The 20,534-nt window shown below is 37.0% G+C and overlaps 1 protein-coding gene across 1 annotated transcript in view; it reads left to right on the top strand.

Moving 5' to 3' along the window:
- Positions 1-19,118, top strand: part of sugct (succinyl-CoA:glutarate-CoA transferase) — a 752,804-nt gene extending 733,686 nt beyond the window's left edge. The window contains exon 14 of the mRNA XM_051928849.1: positions 18,814-19,118. Coding sequence (XP_051784809.1) covers positions 18,814-18,923 — 110 coding nt within the window. The 3' untranslated portion in view covers positions 18,924-19,118. The remainder of the gene's footprint in view (positions 1-18,813) is intronic.
- Positions 19,119-20,534: the final 1,416 nt, after the last annotated feature.

The following is a 20,534-nucleotide window of genomic DNA, read 5'->3' as shown; positions in this document are numbered from 1 at the left end:
AGGCAGAGCCCTAGCACATCAAATTCCTGATTAAAGCTGTCTATGATGTCTTGCCTAACCCAGCAAACCTCTGCATCTGCGGCAAGAATGAGACACCATCTTGCCCCATTATTCGGGAAGATTGACATTAGAAGACATCCTTTCAGTTGCTCAAAGGACTTGGAAGAAGGTTGCTATCACTGGTGACATGTCCATGTGATAATGACAGTGGCAAACAGTGTATCCTTAGCCATCCTTTCCATCAAGAACCAACACCCCCTCCCAGTAAGGACATTACCTTTTAAGGGCAGGAGAACAGCCCCAATCACAGCCCAAACAGCAGGAAGGTCAAAATTATACTGCACAAAACTGACAGCAAAGAGTTGACCTGGCCAAACAACTTAAGTTAGTGGCACACATTGCAGTAACATCACACGGTCCCAATAGATTTTCTGTCAGGAACTACAAAATAACTAGCCATGACAGAACTCAACATGCACAGGGAGGATTATATGGAGTAGACGTATGAGAGGGAAGTACCAGGACCTTCGGGAGCAGTGTAGGGGATTAGGTTGTCCAGCTTGCTGCCTGCCTGAGGGTGATTGTTGCAGGGGTTTTGTGGACTGCTTGATCTGTAAAGCACTCACTCTGCTTGGTATGACTGGGGTCGCAATACATGAGCCATGAAATGCATCTCTGAAGCCCGAGAAAGAGTTTCCAGATGGGTCTAAATAAAGATTGGATCCATGAACCACAGCTACTGGGGTGCAAGTCGAGGACTAATCACACCTGGCTGCTTCACCTGGGCAAGAGTGTCTAATGTTGTGAGACCCAAAACACCCTATGACCCCAGGATACATCACTGATGACACATTCCAATGCAACTTTTGGCTGTACATTTCTGCACCTCTTAACGGTTTATTGTTCTGTCCACTCTTCCAGATCACTTAATCTTTGTTATTCAGCAGCTGTCCCAAACAGTAGTCAGCCTGGGAACAAATATTTATTTCCATTATAACACATTAGTATATCAGGATATTTTAGTGATGAAATGTTGCCTCAACATTCTCATGGTCTCAGTTTGATTAGTGGGAGGTACACGGCCTGTTTGAAGTCTACACATTTTCTTCATGTCCACAAGGGATTTCTACACCTAATCTTATTTCCTTAGACATCCATTAGATGAGAACATTATATTAACCTTTACATTTAAAAGGCATTTTATGAGTTTCAGAGGAAATATGCAAGGAGTATCCCATCCAAAGTCAGTTCTTTGCTTGCATGTGATGCTGTCTAGATATGGTCGTGCTTCTCATGACTCTAATTGACAAAGCAAATTTAGAAATTTAGAAAATGTGTGGATGGAATTATATAAGACAAAGGATGACTGAAAATGCAACTCTAAGGGGCTCAGTTTTCAGTTTGAAGGTCTTCAGATTTTGCATCTTAAGCTATTTATATATTCTTCATAGTCATCTTTGTTTATACTATTTAAATTAAACTTTTTAAACATAGGATAATCAGTTTTAGATACTCAGAAAAATCTTAATTTCATTATATATAAATGCATCTTTTGGACATAATAAATGTCTTATTATTGATCTGTCTTTACAGATTCTATCATGTGTTATTCTTGTAAAACATATTATTAAACCACTTGTACTTTATTCCATAACTTGGGATCAAAGAGTAACAGCATAAAGAGTTATGTAGACAAAATAGCATGTTTTGTTTTGGTTTGTTTTGTGATATATATTTTATAGGGCAACATCCAGAGGTCAATTTAACTAATATAACTTCATGAAGGCCTGTCATATACCACTCATAATGCAGTATACTGGCTTAAGAAATTATGATGTCATTAGCAATCACAGAACATTAACTAGCGGTGTAAATCTTAGTGTCACGCAGACAGACATGATGGTCAGATTGAGAGCACTGACAGCATATATAGAGCAAGATTTAAAGCTTGCAATGGGTTATTAAGGAAGGAGTAGATGCTTTGTCATTTGTTTATTAGGTGGAAATAAGCCCAATTTTTTTCTCACAGTTGATGCAAGGTTTTTTCTACCAAAGTTGCCAGTCGCAGAGTTATGACTCTTTATTCACTGACTGTTTAAATGGTGTATCATGGAGACTCCTCTGGATGTCTCTGCATTCCAGTGCCTCATAAGCAAAATATTCGTGTGCCAAGACAAAGTGGGTAATGCCAGTCTATCTTCCACTGTGAAGCACAAATGAAATACAAATCAGTATACAGGCCTGCCTATCATTGTACTTTTGATATTATCATGTTAATTACATATGTATGTAATTTGTCTAAATGCACTTTCAGTGCCTTCAGCTTAAAAAAAATAATGCAATGGTATTTTTATGAATCATTCCGTGATTACACCAGCATTGCACACTTATTTTGAGCTTTGGCTGAATATAACTGCAATACTGAAGAAACAGTGAGGCAGAGATTTGTCTTCTTTGAATACTCTTAATCATAAGATAAGGTAACGGATTGTAACACTGCGTTAAGTCTCACTTTTTTAGATGCAGACATACAGCAGCCCTACATTTTGCTCAGGGTAATGAAGTCTGGCAAATGTTGAAACCATCTAATTAGAAAAACTGATGGACAGCAAGTTATGTGGTAGCTGAGCTACACTCCTTAATTTCAAGGTGGGAAGCTCTTTGTAAAAGTTTTAGAAGTTGAAAGAGGTTCATACCTTCCTAACTCCCAAGTATCAGTCAGCAACATCATTAATCTGGTGCTAATGATTTGTTATTGGTGAAAATGTTGCTTCAAGGAAAGCTGCATTTGTTAGAGTGGGAAATAAAAAATCAGTCAGTCATTATAACACGCTTTATAGGAGGAGAACAGAACTGAGTGAGGCTATCTTGCGTGTCTAAGAGTGTCAAAAGTATTTGAGCTGTGTGGGTGTGTAAATCTGTTAGAAAGAATTATTATCTGTAGTAATTCAAATTATTCTAATTTCAAAATACCTCCCAAAAAAGCCATCTGGAGCGTTAAACTGAGAAATTGTTGAGCAACGTAGGCAAGGTCGTGAGAGGGCAGTTTCTTTGAAGAGCCTCTTAAGTAGCTGCAGAGAGGAAGGCAACCAGCTGCTTGAAATGTGCTATCACTCCAAGCCCAAGCATGCAGCACATGTAGCTGTCTTGTATTCCCATGGAATTGCGTTCCGTAATCAGTGACACTGCAGCATGACCGGATACTGCTGAAGAAATGCACAACAGTAACATACACCAGTTCAAGGAGAGACAAACTCCATTACTGTTCATTCTTTCAAGATTATTTTATAAATGTAATATGTTTGCTTAAAAATCATGAAAATAAATACTTTTTTTTATCTGAAGAGCGGACCATTTAAATAGTATACCGTGGAAAAAAAATAGTTCCTAAGGTCGTTGATAAATTCTGGCAAACACTCTTATTAACACAAAGAACAAATTAAGTGAATGAATTACACAAAAGTCAATCCTCACCACAGTGATATCACACACTACACACTTTTTGGCTGTCACTTGGTAGAAACCAATGTTGGGGGTAACGAGTTAAAAAGTAGCATGCGCTTCGTAGTCAGATTTTCTAAAGTAGTGAGTAGCTTACCTTGATCTTTATTTTATTGAAATAAAAATACCTGCATTACTTAAACAATAACAGATATTCATTACTTTATTACTATGGAAGCTTATTCCTGACAAAAATTTACTGAGTTATTTAGAAGAAGTATTTATGGAAAAAGATGATCCGCCGTGGCAACTCCTAATGGGAGCAAATGAAAGAAGATGAAGATTTAGAAGAAGTACTATGTTTATTCAGTAACATTTTGCATGCGCACACTCCATTAGTCTCCTAGTGAGGAAGAGGTTAATCATGTTCGTAGTGGGCAATCAATTGAAAAGAATTTATTAAGTATGCATTTAATCTTGCCCTGCAATGGACTGGCATTCTGCCCAGGGTTTGTTCCTGCCTTGCTCCATATGTTAGCTGGGATAGGCTCCAATATCCTCAGCGACGCTGTTCAGGACTAAGTACATTAGAAAATGCCACCGACATTTAATTCTACATGGTGCTGAAGGGTAAATTTACTCCAGTTTAGGCTCACAGGGAGTCAGGGAATATCGCAACACCACTGGGTGTGAGGCAAGAAGTAATCATGGTGGACAATAAGATGGTCCTTTTGCAGGGCACAATTGCACAGCCAATCAGAAAAGAGTGCACTCTGTGCAATCCTGTAACGGAAATCTATTAATAAATTGTCAGTTTACTTTTAATCCAGCTATAGCAATGTTGAATATGATATTGGAGAAAAAATGTAGGAAAAGCTCAAAAAGGTATAGATGTGTTGTGATCTAGTGGTGCAACAGCCAATGTTCATACTGAGAAACTTCACGGATTTGCATTGGTTGATGAAAAAAGGGGATGGACATTATTTACTTCATAGCACATCATTTATAAAGCACACAAAAATGATCACATTTGTCTGTGTTTCTGGTCAGTTTCATGAAGGGTCGTTTATGGGTTTAGGATTTTATAACAAACTAGCAAAATACCCGCACTTCACAGCAGAGAAGTAGTGTGTTAAAGAAGTTATGAAAAAGAAAAGGAAACATTTTAAAAATAATGTAACATGATTGTCAATGTAATTGTCGTAGGGCTTATTTTAGTATTGAGAGTGAATCTGATGATTGTAATGAAAAGGCAGGAGTCACCAGCAACCATGTGGTGGGTGTGCGGACAGTGGCTGTGCGGAAAAAGGAAGGGGGACCAGGGGCGGCCCTTGTGTGTCTCTGCCATGAAATATATCATCTGTTAACCGAAATAAGGAATGAAACCACCAAAAGGAGAGGTCAGTTCTGAAAGTTCCTTACGGCATAATGGTGAGAACCGCCAAAAAGAAGACGTTATTTTCTAAAGTTTGTTACGGGGCACGGCACGAAATGAAACATACTCAACGTTTGTAAGTACAGTGTAAAGGATGAGCATGGGAAATTTGGGCTTCCTATGTATATTGGAAGTCGCAGAAATAGTGAGGAGGGGTTTCTCCTATCTATATATACAGTTTAGGGGGTACACCCATCCCCCCCCCCCCCCCCCCCCCCCCCCCCCCCCCCCCCCCCCGCAACCTTGGGTGTTGCAATAGGACATGAAACATACCTAACACTGCAAGGAATGAGCACACGATATTTCAACTTCCTAACTATATGGAAAGTGGGAGAATTAGTGATGAGTCAGTGAGGGCTTTGCTGTTTATATGTATAGATATGTAGTTTTCATGCAAAAGAAGAAAAAATAATGTAAAAGTAATGCATGGTTTGTAATGCATTACATTTTATAAGTTACTGTATAGCATGTTTAGTTACTTTTTTTTAGTAAATTATAAGTAATTTAACTACATTAATTTTAAAAGTCATTTTCTCCAACAATGGCAGCAACCAGGATAACAACCACAAAAATGTCTCTCAAAATGGCAGCTCCCATGAAAAAACAAAATAGTGGCACTTCCAAATTTTTAGTTATGTCAAATTTTTAGTTATGTCAAAACAAAATTAGAAGTAACAAAGAATCACAGAAATGGAAGCAACATAGTACCAAACCCTCAGTTACATAAATAAGCATGTGGAAAAATGCAAAACTAAACATGAAATATAAAAAAAAGACTCTGCACAACCACAACATTTGACATTTCGAAAAAAACACTGAGACACAACAACTTTAATCTCCTTTGATAATACTGTAATTTAAAAATAATTTTCTGGTTAAGCATATCACATTTCTAAATGTTCAGCTTTTGAATTTTAAAATCACATGAAAAGAATAGAATGCTTGTCTTATTCCATTTAAGATGTTGTCACAATACAATTACTTGTGCAAGTACCTGCAGTGTTCTATGAAAAGCTTTCTAAAACAAAGTTGTTGAGTTAAACAACCAGCCCACTACTGTCATTGCAAATGGATGTCAGCCTAATGCCCATCCCAACTGCAATACCTCCAAATGCTGCGTCCCCCTAAGACACTTACATTGTCATGCAGTCCTCGTGAAATTGACGGTGCAACAACCCGCTGCTCAAGAAAATCTATTGGCTATGAACTGTCTGAATTGAAACAACAACACCTCAAATAGCTTTGGAGTGAAAAACGACAAATCACAATAACATGGAAAGAATGAACAGCCTACAGACACTCCACAACTCAAGCTGCAATGTCCAAATGTCTGGTAGCAGTGCTAAGTATCATGTACCCAAGTGTTTGCTGGTTAACATGAGGCAAGAAAACAATTAAATACATGATTTTCTACAGGATTTGCCCTTTTTTTTGTAAACCAGGAACATTATTCTGCTGGCTTGTATTTGACAAAGTGGAAAGAGTACACATAAGCTTCTTTGGTGGCTTTCTCAAATTAGGGTCGTCCTCATCAGCAGTGGGTGACAATCAAGATGCAATCTAATGTCCTATGAACAATGCGTTCCTGATATTGAATTCCTTTTTATTTTCAAATTACTGTGACTACCAGTAAAGGAGCAAATGGCACTGAACATTTCATACCTCTTCACTAGTATGTGCTGCATGGCCACAACTGGCAAAAGCTCAAAAAGGAAGTGTAAACAAGCAATAAAAAAGTAAAGAATAGGTGGTCATCATTTTAATAGAGGCAATGACCTTCAAGTCCCATAAGCTCAAAAGTTCAGGTTGCGCATGTGCTTGTACATCCATGGTTATAGAGGACACTGCAGGGCCAATTGGTTCAGGCCTTCAATCAGAAACACGCTTGTAGCACATAGCAAAAAACATTTCAAATAAGAAGCAATATTTTTCAACATAAGTAAATTGAGAAAATTATACAAAACTAGATGTAAAACTTCAGACAAGAAGACAAAGTTGAGAGAGAGAGAGAGAGAGAGGTTAGGAGCACGTGCTGGAACAGCACATTGCCGCACCAAAGTTAAGGATTGTTTTAAACATTGTAATCTCATCTTCATAACAGCAAGTAACTGCATTGTGTCACCATAGCTTAATAGAGTGGGTGATAATGTCAGTTTTTTTACATATGACACAGCATAAATACTGTACTTAAAACAAAAAAGATTGTATTTGTATTAACAGAGTAAATCAAATCTAACAGAGCAATGGAGTGTTAACCCATTTTGTTCAGTCTGTTAAGCCCGTTTATTTGTAGGTAGTAAACGGAAAGCCTTTGTTAAATTTATTTTCGTCATATCCTGTCAACTGCCTTTATATGACTTACATTTGTTTGCTTAGCAAAGTAGTTTTCTCTGCTTTATACACATTTCACTTTGTTAATGTTGGATGGAGAGCAGATGACTTTTTAATATCTTTTGAATTTTACACTACATGTTAAACATGTGGAGATTTTTTACTTAACATTGGGAAAAAAATCTAGAAGTTTAACAATAAAGTATTTATTAAGTAATTTTTTAAATCTATTTTAGCAGATTTAAGTGTCTTGCAGCAGGAAGCAATGGCAGCACTTCTGCATAGGTAACAAATCATTTATTTTGTATTTATCATTCTAAACCCTAAAAAAGTCATCGCAGCCACACACTATTACTTCAAAAAGCTAAACAAAAAATCAATGTCCAAAAAAGAAATTAAAATAATGGTAAAAATGTGATTAAAAGAGAGAGCTACATTTATTCAAAATAATTTGTTATTAAACATTATTGTTCTTTTCAGAATATCAGTGACTGAAAGATTATTAATATCAGCGTGAATTCTACCAAAGGAGATTTATTTTTATTGCAAATTTTAATTTGCATGTATTAAACTTACATTTGTTGCATGCATTGCTGCTCTGAGGTTTAATATTTCCTGTATATAATAAAGGCTTGCAATTTTCATATCACTTTTTATCTAAACTTTTTGCATATAACGATTTACATAAAAAAAAAAATAGCTGCACTCTTCTTTACTGTTCTGATCAACTACGAATGCTTCATCCTCTAATGATATGTTTAAGATGACATGAAAAATAATAATGAAAAGAAAAAGAATTTGTGTTATGCTAGTTTGAAAGTTGCATTGGAGTAAAAGAAATAAATAAGGTTATTTTAACTCTTTCAGGGCTGATGTCGACTTTTGTCAAAAGGAGGGATTGACGATGGTAATCAACTGTAAACTGTGACAAAACCAACTGTTATGTTTTAGTTGGACTCTCATCTGAAGGAACGTTAGATTCATTGGTTTGACCGAGATTTCTTGCGCTCGCGTGAGTAGCAAGGTGCAAACAACAGCAAAAATGGGACTGACATCTGGTGAGAGATCAAAGCAAATGCGTAAAGCAAAATACTCCACAGACGGCATTTTGCCTACTATCTCTGAACTGGACTATGACTTGTCGGACTCCAATTTTGATACAAGTGATTGAAAACGAATGTGAGGTTCCAGCTTCAGCTGATTGGTCCCCAGCTAATCGTGCTACTGACAATGTTCACCAGGTAGAACGGCCACGTAGAAACCACATTGGAATGCACTGACCATGAAGACAGCCTGGCAGCAAACCTGCTGCACATTCTTGGTGAACTGGCAGCCACAGCACGCAGCAACAGACGTTTTATGTTGATTTGTGTGTGAAACCATTGCTTTTCAGAAACTGTTTTTTGGAAAAAATATTCAGCCCTCAAAGAGTTAAGGCTAAAAAAGTGTGTGCTATTTTAAAGTGCTAACATTGGAAACTTGTTAAGGGTAAATTTTGAAAGTCTTACTTTACACAGAATACCATAGACACTTGGAATAAGCTACCAAGGCGTGCAGTAGACATTAGAGACCTTCAAAACTCGACTGATGTTATTTTGAAAGAATTAGGTTGATAGGACTGGTGAGCCTTGCTGGGCTGAGTGACCAGTTCTCATCACAATTTTTCTAATGTACTCCTCAAAATAATATATAAATATTATATTCATCAAAAAATAAAACATTTAGCATACAAAAATTGCTAAAATCAGACACTTCGATATCAATCTGGAATACATTTAATCAAATGAGAATGTACTGGGAAAAACTTAAATCCCTCAATTTAACTTTGCTACTGATAGAAAAAAGAAATGTGGCTCCACCTTTACAGTTTTTTGTATGGCCTCTGTGTTCTTTGATTTTGCACTAAACAAACATTAACTTTCTCTACATTTACCCCAGCTGAGAAATTGTGACTCAAACCTTACACACTTTTCTCATGGAAAGTTTTCACTCGACTAACCTGAAATTCAGGAGAAAAAACAGTGAGGAGAGGAGTCACAAAGTGTGGCTCTTCTATTCCAAATTGTTTATGTTAATGAGATACAATGGAACTTGTAGAGCCAATGACAATCTCTGACTCATGACTCATGGTCTCATGTACCATCTACTGGTAAGGAGTAGTACAGCAAGGTGAGCTTACTAAACTTACAGCATACTATTGACAAAACGAGGACAAATCCATAATATGTATGGTGTCTCCATGGTGACTATTTCAAACAAAGAAAAGGGATAACACCAACTTTACACAAATGTCACCACACTTTAGTGGGTGTTAAAATGCATATCTCTGTAGGTAAATAGCTTTATTGTGGACTGTATATAGTTCTTAACATATTATGGAACACGATATGGTTAGAAGCAAATTCTTTGAACATAAGGCCTTTCTAGGGGTTAGAAAGGGGCACAAGACATAAGAAAAACCAGGCAAAGACAGAAGAATATCCCTTTGTAATTCAGGAACTTCTCTACTGGACAGTGCCATATGAAAATACCATAGGAGCATTCTAAAGGGGTACTAAATAATGAGAATCGTTTGCAGAAGTTAGCCAGAATTATCCTCGCAGTAATCTATATCAAAGCCAAAAGACAGCACAGAAGATCTGGTAATACATTGTTAATGACAAATAGGAACAGAGTGCCTGAAAACATTTATGGGTAGATGTCTGTAAACAGCAAAGGACTTAGGATGGTAGATTTTTCAGAATCCAACAAGGGCTGTGTGGCCTGGCAGTACTAGGTATTGTTGGCTATCCAAGAATGTGAAACTTTTTCTGAGGACAGCTCTAAATGGCTGTCTCTCAGTCATTTGCTAAGTAATCCAAGAGTTGTTAGGTGACATTGGGGCTGAAACTCATTGAAATTTAAATAGAGAGGTCTGATATTCAGAAAGAGAAGGCACTAGAGACAGAACTAATGAAAATGGAGCCTTCACTGGTTATTGGAAACACGCAAAAGTGATGTTAATCTTCTAGGTCAGAAGAGAACTCACTGACCTATAGAATTAGCTAGGTGCTACTTTTATCTAAAATAATGCATTATTCATTTAGTTTTTATTTAATAGAACTAGGGGGCTTCGCCCCCTGCTCGCTTCGCTCGCCAACCCCCATGTTTGGTTTCCCGGATACACACTTTTAAGATTTTTCTTTGAATTGTTGCTATTTCATTAGTTTCACTTTTATTTCAGAACTTCTGTAAAAACAATATTTGTAATCTTGTGAGTCCCAATATGCTATTTTCCTGTCACAGTTTCAAAAGTACATGGGGTTACCAAGGTGATACCCCAGCTTTTGTCTAGGTTTTTGTACAAGGGCTAGACAGAACGTTTTTGACTTCTGGGGTAAATGTAGCTTTTTAAATAAGCAGACAGATAAATATATATACATGAACAAAGTAAACAATAAATGCATGTGCGGTAAACTCCGTTTTTGAAATTCTCAAGATTCTTTATTTGTCACATGCATAGTTATACAGGACAACACGCAGTGAAATGCATCCTGATCCGCTTATCAAAAACTGTGCAAAGTTAGAAGAATATCAGTTAGATTTACAAAAAGTCATAGATTGAAAGGTAACAGTATAGTAGAACATAATAAATAAGTACAATTATGTGAATAAAGTAGAATTAAGTGTTAAGGTGCAATAGTGTAGTAATTATTGTGCAAACCAAAGTTAGACTGGTGCATAGTTAAATGAGGCAGTTTGTTTGTTTGCGCTACTGCGATCTTAACTTTCTTTTTTTATACTTTCTAATTTTCCTACTTTCATATCCTTTAACTTTCTCCACATGTGTATAGCGCCGTTTTTTGTTTTTTTTTTTTGAGCCTTTCTAATTTCACTGGTTTCATAGTCTCTAACCTGCTCTGCATGTGTTTAGTGTCAACGTTTGTAAACGTCTTTATGAAGTTCTACTTTCTCTTACTCATTGTCTTTTAATTCTGAGCCGGATTGGACGTGCTTTTTTTTCAATTCCACTTGTTCCGGACTGATAATTACTTTCCTTATTTTCTGAATTTGCACCTCGATTATTCTTTTTTGCTCTTTTTTCTGTCCAACGCATTTGAGTCTCTTTTCTCTGTGCTGCTTTCTTCTTCGCTTAGATGTCGACATTTAATTTATAACGTACCTTATACACTTTATATGCGCTGAGAGCCCTAGATCTGTGTGTGCTCAAATCCTTCACAAGACTGAATGTTTTACTGCATATTGTCCTATTTGGTAGATTGTAAGTAGGGCGTGTCTTTGGTGTCGCGGGTCTTTAAAATGTCTTACGAGAAGATCACGTATCGTAGACTTGCTTTTTGCTTTCCAGGACAGGATTTCTTGTTATAATAGATAGATATGCATTTTTGACAATTTTGAAACTCTTTGACACTCTTAATCTTGGCTTGACTAATTGCTAAAAGGTGCGTTTTTGAAATTTCTAATCCAATAAAGCAAACAGATTTTCTAATCAGATGATCAGAATTGTATGAACACTAAATGTTGTTTTTTCAGTTTCACAAAAATAAGGGCAGACTGTAAAATATTTTTTATTTTAGAGCACTACATTAATATATTGGCCTGTCTAAAATGGAAATGTTTATATAACATGAAAATGTTCTTTCACAACAATAGCAATATCTGATTGCTACTGTGTATAAATGTGCCAGTTTTTTTTGGTAATGTTGTAAAATGAACAGCTGTTATTCCTGTTATTGTTTCAAACTGAAGTTCAATTAACTACTCAGCAGATGCATTATGAATATGGCTGAAATTGAGACGATGGCTGATTAAAACTTGGCATCTCACAATATAACTCTTGCTGTGAACACCAGTAGAAAAACAAACAGAAGCCTCTCTGCAACTGGCAGTCACTGGTATTCAATGAACACTCTAAACTCTAAAAATCTTTTCCAATAAACAAAATATACCATTGCAAAATAGCCAGTAAATTCCCATCTCTCCTACTGTTTCCATCCAAATATGTAATTAGTTAGCTACAGTATAAAAGAATAAGTTGCTAGGAAATGTTCACCCTCAGTCTCTTTTTGCTCTTTGCTATATGTATTTATGATCAGCCAATTTAATGCTCTTTTCCTCCCTGCTTATAAACACAGCACATACTGTATTTGTTTTTAAAGGAGCCAGAAAGATTGGCCCCTGAACTGTGCAGCAGACCTTGTATTTGACCGAGTGATTTAATTGTTCATTGCTGTTTTCTTACAGGAGTTTTCCAAAACAAAGTCCTTGAAATCCACTATTCAAGTTTCAATTCCAAATTTTTTTTAATCTTATTTTCCAAATTCAAATTCCATTCACTGAAGGATGTTGCAACATATGTTATAGCTGCCTACCTTTAAAATCTGAAACAGGATCTATAGTTTATGTAAAAAACATGGCAGAAAAACTGTCTGTCTGGCTGACTGATTAGAGCACCATCCCGGCCGCAGTCGTGTGATCTGAAATCACAGGCTGTTGTTTATCCCACCTGTTACTATTCTGAAGCTGTTACCCATAATACATGTTGTGGGGCATCCAATAAATTTAGTCATGATGCAAACCTTAAACTACTTGATAACCAAAAAATAGGGTATATAGTTAGACCAAGAGATAAAACCAGACCCTCTACCAGAGGCGCCTGTCATAGAAGTTTAGTTCAAATTAAAACAAAAAATATATCATTAGTAATATTACCAGTTAATATATCACCAGTTCAGAAAGAAGTATGCAATTTTAAATGCTGCTTATTGAACATTCAGTCTTGTGGCAGTAAAGCTGTTTTGGCAAATTATATAAAATTAAGTACTAAATCTGATCTGTGTCTTCTCGCTGAAACCTGACTCAGTAACTTTAACACTGTTCCCCTAGCTGAGGTGTCACCAGATGGATACACATTCCTTCATAAATCTAAACATACTGAGTGAGGAGATGGCCCTGGAAAAATACATTGTGACAAAATGCAAATCACTTCTAAAAATTTAGGTGACTTTACATCCTTTGAGGCATTCATTTAAATATTAAAACATATTCTAATACAATTGTAGTGCTAGACTACATACCTCTAGGGCCATATTCATTGTTCATGACTGAATTTGGCAATCTTTTATCTGATTTGGCTATAAATTATGGTCACGTAGTGTTGATGGGGGATTTTAATGTACACACTGATGTGAAAACTGACACTTTAAGCAAATGTTTTACTTATTTGTTAAATTTTCTAGGATTTTGTCAGATTGTCAAAGTGCAACTCATAATCATAACCACACATTATATTTAATTATAGCCACAAAGTTTAAACTCAAAATTCAAATATTACTCCATTCAATTATTTCCGATCACTACTTAATTATGTTTGAGTTTATGGACCATATTTTATGCAGGAAATTACACCCTTATGACAAAAATGAAACTAATAGATGCCTTCAGCAAAAACGATCAGTTGGACTTGAAGTTTTGCATGCCACATCTGCTTACCCATTAGGGTTCACCCCCTAATTGAATGCAAGGGGTCAAAGTTTCTCATTTTCATAAAACTTTGAAAAAACAGGAATTGGGAAATAAAGGCATGTTGACTGTCGTTTTATGCTATTTTGGGATTGCTGATCATGAATATATTTTTGTTTCTTTACCAGTGGTACTAGCCCTCTAAGTAGCATTTTAGTTTAGACTATGTCAAAGTCAAATATTATAATTATGTTAATTTTGATTTTTTTTTTCTATTACACTCAAGACTGTTTACACTTTAAACATTGAAATTGAGCCACATATTTTACTTCAAATATCAGGTCAGGTTGGAGAACATGCTCTGGTACAGCTCATTGCGGCACCCACCTCACAATGAAACAGCTCAGGATCCTAGTTGGCAATCCTCATGCAGATACACTGTCCAGTCCTACCCTCTGGAAATGACCATCTATCTGCCACAGCCAGTTGTTACGTGTGTGTCCCCTTGGCCTGGTCAAGTCATTTTGGTCCTTAGTAATGAGGATCCTGCAAGACGGATTACCCTTGGGGAACTGCGCCACATGTTCCCTCACAATGTAGGTAATGTGCCTCATTCAGGACTCGGTGAGCAACCACTCATTCAACACAAAGTCAAACCAGCAGTACACAAGGACTCTCCGAAGTTACACAGTACAAAAGGAGTCCAGTTTTCATCTCAGGTCACTGTATTCCATCCAAGTCTCACAGCCATATAGCAAAACAGAAAGTACCAGGACTCTAAAGACTTGGACCTTTGTCCTTTTGCAGAGATATCAGGAGCACCCCACACCCCTTTCCAGTGACCTCATGACACCCATACTCTCCCAATCCGCCTACTGACTTCATAGGAAGAGTCATCAGAGACATGAATGTCACAGCCGAGGTAAGTAGACCTCTTGATGAGGTTGACATTCTCTGCACAGATAGACAAACTACTAATGGGTGTGCCCAAGAAGTCATTAAAGGCCTATTAAGTCAGCGAAGATTACAGCATCGTTAGCAAAGTCAAGGTCAGTGAATGTTTCCTCACCAACAGATGCTCCACAGCCAATGGACCTCATGACCCTGCCCAACACCCAGTCCATGCAAGCACCGAACAGAGTAGGAGCAAAAACACACCAATGACGAACCCCAGAATCAACAGGGAAAAATGCAGAGGTTCTGCATCCACTCTGCACAGCACTCTCAGTACCAGTGTACAGGCCAGCCATGATGTCCAGCAACTTTGGGGTGATCCCATGAAGTCGCAGGATGTCCCACAGGGCAGCTCAATCAACTCAGTCAAACGCTTTATGAAAATCAACAAAGGCTGCAAAGGAGATAGATAGATAGATAGATAGATAGATAGATAGATAGATAGATAGATAGATAGATAGATAGATAGATAGATAGATAGATAGATAGATAGATAGATAGATAGATAGATAGATAGATAGATAGATAGATACTTTATTAATCCCAATGGGAAATTCACATTATCCAGCAGCAGCATACTGATACAATAAATAATATTAAATTAAAGATTGATAATAATAATAATGCAGGTGAAAAACAGACAATAACTTTGTATAATGTTAAATGTTAACATTTACTCCCCCGGGTGGAATTGAAGAGTTACATTTTTACAATTGAAGAGCATAGTTTGGGGGAGGAACGATCTTCTCAATCTGTCAGTGGAGCAGGACAGTGACAGCAGTCTGTCGCTGAAGCTGCTCCTCTGTCTGGAGATGATACTATTTAGTGGATGCAGTGGATTCTCCATAATTGATAGGAGCCTGCTGAGCACCCTTCACTCTGCCACAGATGTTAAACTGTCCAGCTCCATGCCAACAATAGAGCCTGCCTTCCTCACCAGTTTGTCCAGGCGTGAGGCATCTTTCTTCTTAATACTGCCTCCCTAGCACACCACCGCGTAGAAGAGGGCGCTCGCCACAACTGTCTGATAGAACATCTGCAGCATCTTATTGCTGATGTTGAAGGACGCCAGCCTTCTAAGGAAGTATAACCGGCTCTGTCCTTTCTCGCACAAAGCATCAGTATTGGCAGTCCAGTCTAATTTATCATCCAGCTGCACTCCCAGATATTTATAGGTCTGCACCATCTGTACACAGTCACCTTTGATGATCACGGGGTCCATGAGGGGTCTGGCCTCCTAAAATCCACAACCAGCTCAATGTTTGCACTCAATGAGAACCCTCAGTGCCAAATTTTCAAATATATGCTAATTATTTTTGTTTATTATGTACTTCTATCTCATGAAGTAAATCATATTTCTTACATCAAAGTAAACTGGCTTACTCTAATTCAGATATTTTTATTTTGTTTCTCAAATTTTGATAAATCAGTGATGTTGCCATCAAATTTTAAAATGTCTACATCTGAAAACTACACAGTGAAACCAAGCAATGCTCTGGCCAGAGCTGTTTGCTGCATTGAACCCAGTGCTGGCCCGGATAAGGTCTGCCCTCTGTATTGGGTTAAACAACTTTGACTATATATGTAGGTATATTATTTATTAACACAAAACTATTCTTAAAATAATAAGATCCAGACAATGAATTATTTGGATGGCAGTGATTCCTTTGGCTGGTGTAATCCTTATTAATTATCTGCATTGAAAGGGATTTTTGTTTTCTCTCCCACCTATCCATTTTCCTCAATGGCAGACTCTCGCTCTGACTCTTTCAATTGGAATTTCACTTTTGCCTTGAAGGTGAGTCACCATTCCTGGAAACTCTCCCATCTGATCTTATACAGACAGACAACATTCCTCCATGCTTTAAACTCAAGACAACAAATAAATGGTGACACACAAAACCAGAATGACAAGTTTGTGAGTACATTAACAGCAGTATGGTTGTATACAATTTCAAAGATGGCATGCCACTATTCATGACATGTACTGTGGCAATCACCCAGCCCGAGTCTACCACCTAATTTTCCAAATAGTCTCATCAGTCATCTTTTCTTTGATGATATAAAATAGATAATAAAAGAAATACATTACTCAATGGCACACATCCTTCTCTTTTTTTACTATTAAGGTAAACAATTTTTTTTTTTACATTTCACAACATTTTCCCAGTACCTGTGGTGTAAATCATGGGTTGGCTATGGATTATTATTCTGTAACTGAACACTGTGTTAAAACAAAAGGAGGTCTAGGATTTTTTAATAGTAAAAAAAAATAATCAAAAAAATTAATTAAAATCATTTTGTATCCTCATCCTGTACAGTACATCACTAAACACAAATCATTCATATAGCATGTGCTTGCAAAGTGAAAATGATTTATACTTTAAAAGAAAAATATCATCATCATCATTATCAGTACCTCTCCACTATACTCTAAGTAGGATTCTGGGCAACAGATAAAACATTTCCCCAATCTTCTTTGTGTTCTGTTCTTACACTTCACCTTTAATCCCTCATTCTTCCTAGATCCTTTGTCCAACCATTTTCTCCTTTGCCTTCTTCCTCACCATTATCTGCCTGGTCTACCCTGAACAACCTTCTTCTTAACCATTTTTTTCTAGCTTCCTTTGCACATGTCCTGCCCAACATAAGTGTCCACTTTGTTTTTCTACCAGTATTCCAGTCCCTTCATACGGGTACTCCAGTTCCTAAATCATCCTTATTCTCCATACACCTACCTAAATTCACAATTGCATTGATCCTTGCAAAAATTCTTCTTTGTGTTCTGTAATCAGAATAGATTTCTGGACTTTGAAAGGACTTTAAACAATTGTTTGGTGTATTTGCTTTCATACTGTAATAGGCTATTTTACTGGTATTCTTCTAGTGATAGGGAATGTACTAGTAAAACTTTTAAGGTTTTGAAGAACACTGATCATTGTAACTTTTTACAATAACAACATTTATTTATATAGCACATTTTCATACAAACAAATTAGCTCAAAGTGCTTTACATGATGAAGAAAGAGAAAAAAGACAAAATAAATAAGAATTAAAATTAGGAAACACTAATTAACATTGAATAAAAGTAACGTCCGATGGCCAGGGAGGACAAAAAAAAACAAAAACTTCAGACAGCTGGAGAAAAAAATAAAATCTGCAGGGGTTCCTAGGCCACGAGACCGCCCAGCCCCCTCTAGGCATTCTACCTAACATAAATTACCTCAATCAGTCCTCATGGTATTCAGGGTTCTCATGGAAGAATTTGATGATGACGGTCATGTGGACTTCTGGCCTTTAATCCATCAATGTAGGGACATCATGGTGCTTTGATTAGGTGGTGATGGTGCAGTTCATCTATAACAAGAACTTGCTCTGTTTAACATAACTGGTCAGAAACAGTTAAAGGAGCAACTTGACGTTATCTCTCCAGGCCCATTGACCACAGGTTTTGATGTAGAAGGATGAAAAAATGGCCACAGGTAGAACACCAATTAGTAGAACGTTCGAGAGTATAGGATTGTGATTAGCCAGGATTAATTAAAAGGCATGAGGTTGGCACAGGAGAGGGTCATTGCCCCTAAAGGTCCAAAATATTATGATTTAAACAAACTGCTTTCTTATTCTTAATAAATTTTGTTTCAAGGTCATTTTTACATTTTGTAAGGCTTTAGACAAAGAATCCCCGTGTACAATTATTTTTTATAGTTTGTCATTTGTAGGCCTTACTTATAATGTGTTTGATTTACCACAATGGCATTTTGAAGCCACCATTTTGAGTAGTTGTTGCTGCTAGGCCAGGCCCCCAGAAGTTAAGTCATGAGGCATCATTGGCTCGGTGCTTTAAAAGCCTGCACCACATGCTCTGTCACATCCGAGATTGTTAGCAGTCCCAATGAATTTGCCACTTTCAGTGATCTTCACTGTAATAATTGTAGTGAGCCTTTTTTGAATAGAATTTTGCCTAGCAGTTTTGGTATTGGTGCCTGGTTCTCTTGATTTTCTGGTTTTATATTTTGCTATGTTCAAGGCTGTGATTCATCCCCAATCTGTTTATGCCACCTTTTTTGCAGCAGAGAAGTTTAGGTTTAAAAAAATGAGTGTGGGCTTTGTTTATATTGTGACCCAGCTGAGCTTCTAGGTATTCTTTCTGGCAAACTCTTTTTTTTGCCTTTTTTCCTCTCTCTCAGTATGCAAGGGGTACAGAAAGAAGGAAGCACAAGACTGGCATAAAAACAGGGCTTGCCAGCAGCTCTTTTTCTTCACCTATGGATTTCTTACAGAGACCGTACTGGATTAAAGATCAAACAACTCAGAAATGGAAGTCAAGATTTAAAGAGTCACTTGTCTCTCCAGGTATATTGTGTGTCTAGACATCTATCAAGAAGAGCTGCTATCCATCCAAGTTGTAATGTCATGAGTTGCCTCACTTTTTTTTTTTTTTGCTTCTGCTTTGAGCTTAATTATGTAAGAAATTTTTATTCTATATTGAGTGAATAAATATTTGAACTGGCTTCTCTGCTCACTGTGGACTCTTTCTGTACTGCCTGCTAAAGAGGAGAGAAGGGTAGAAGTATTTTGACTATCAACTCAGTCTACCCTAGTTCATCTTGACTGTGACAGGCTGGTGAGTGTAAATACAGTACAGCGGAACTCAACGGTTTAGCAAACTCAGGCTTACATAAAAACTCCTAAGGGAAGGATAGGGTCACTATCAGACCCTTCCAGTACAAAACACCAACTCTGGAGAAGATTATCCTCCATGTTTGTTAGAGTCCTAATCTTAGACCCTTATGTCTCAATAGTCATTACTACTTAGTTTTACTAATGCATTACATTTTAAAATATGGTGGATTGCAAAACATTATTGGATTTCTTATGTTATCTGTACTTTAGTTTCCTCAGCACTACAATTTTTAGCTGTGATTGATGGACCCAGGATGAAAAATATATCTGCCAAAAACAATGACTTGAAAGGCAATGCAGAAACTGAATTGGCATAGTCTATGTAAATCCTATGTAAATACATATTTCAGAAATTACTACTTTATCTACAGTTTTAATAAAGACCATAAATTATACAGTGTAAAGTATGTGCATATATTGATTTTCAAAGCTGTTTAATCCAGTTTAGTGCCAAGAGAACAAGAGAATATCCCCCTGGGCAAGATGCCAGCCTATTGCTGGGCACATGAATACACACACACCTGTATGGAGTCACTAATCGACCCACCACACGTGTTTGGGATTGTGAGAGGAAGATCCACCCAACACATGAGACATCATGCAAGCTCCAGAGAAACAATGACCGGACGGAGAATTTAAACTCAAAAGAATCCAGCGATAACCCATAAAGAATAACTTTAACTTGAAAATACATTATTTCCTTTTTACAGTCCCTCTCATTTCATTGACAAAAAATAATGTATATGTAAGGGCTGATATGGAGGTAATTCTGTCTCTCTTGGTAAGTTAACACCCAAACCCAGCACTGGGTTGGAAGTCAATTGCCCACGTGGTCACTGGCTGTGTGAATTCTGCATGAGATTTTGCTGATTTACACCTATAGGCATGCATCATATGTTAAGAGTTGGCCAATTTGCAATCATCAATCAGAAAGTGGAAACTTTCCTACTTTCCTACACTAGATAAATGCAAGCTTATAAAATGGATAGACAGTAACTGATTCATATTACATGTGTGAAAGTCAGAGGTTAATCCAGTTAGTAGAATGATGTAAAAATATGAAAAAAAAACACCACTGCTTTGTACACAACCCCTAGGAAACAGCATGAGACATCTGTCTATTTACGTAGTTTGGAAACTCTTAGACATAACTGAAAACTGCATAGTCCAGTAAACTATTATCTGTATTTTTTGGTACTATTTAGTTCACCTACTGACTATTTAA

This window comes from Erpetoichthys calabaricus, chromosome 6 (genome assembly GCF_900747795.2).
Source record: "Erpetoichthys calabaricus chromosome 6, fErpCal1.3, whole genome shotgun sequence".
NCBI lineage: Eukaryota > Metazoa > Chordata > Cladistia > Polypteriformes > Polypteridae > Erpetoichthys > Erpetoichthys calabaricus.
The sequence above is the reverse complement of the archived record's forward strand: the minus strand, read 5'-3'. Positions and strand labels throughout refer to the sequence as shown.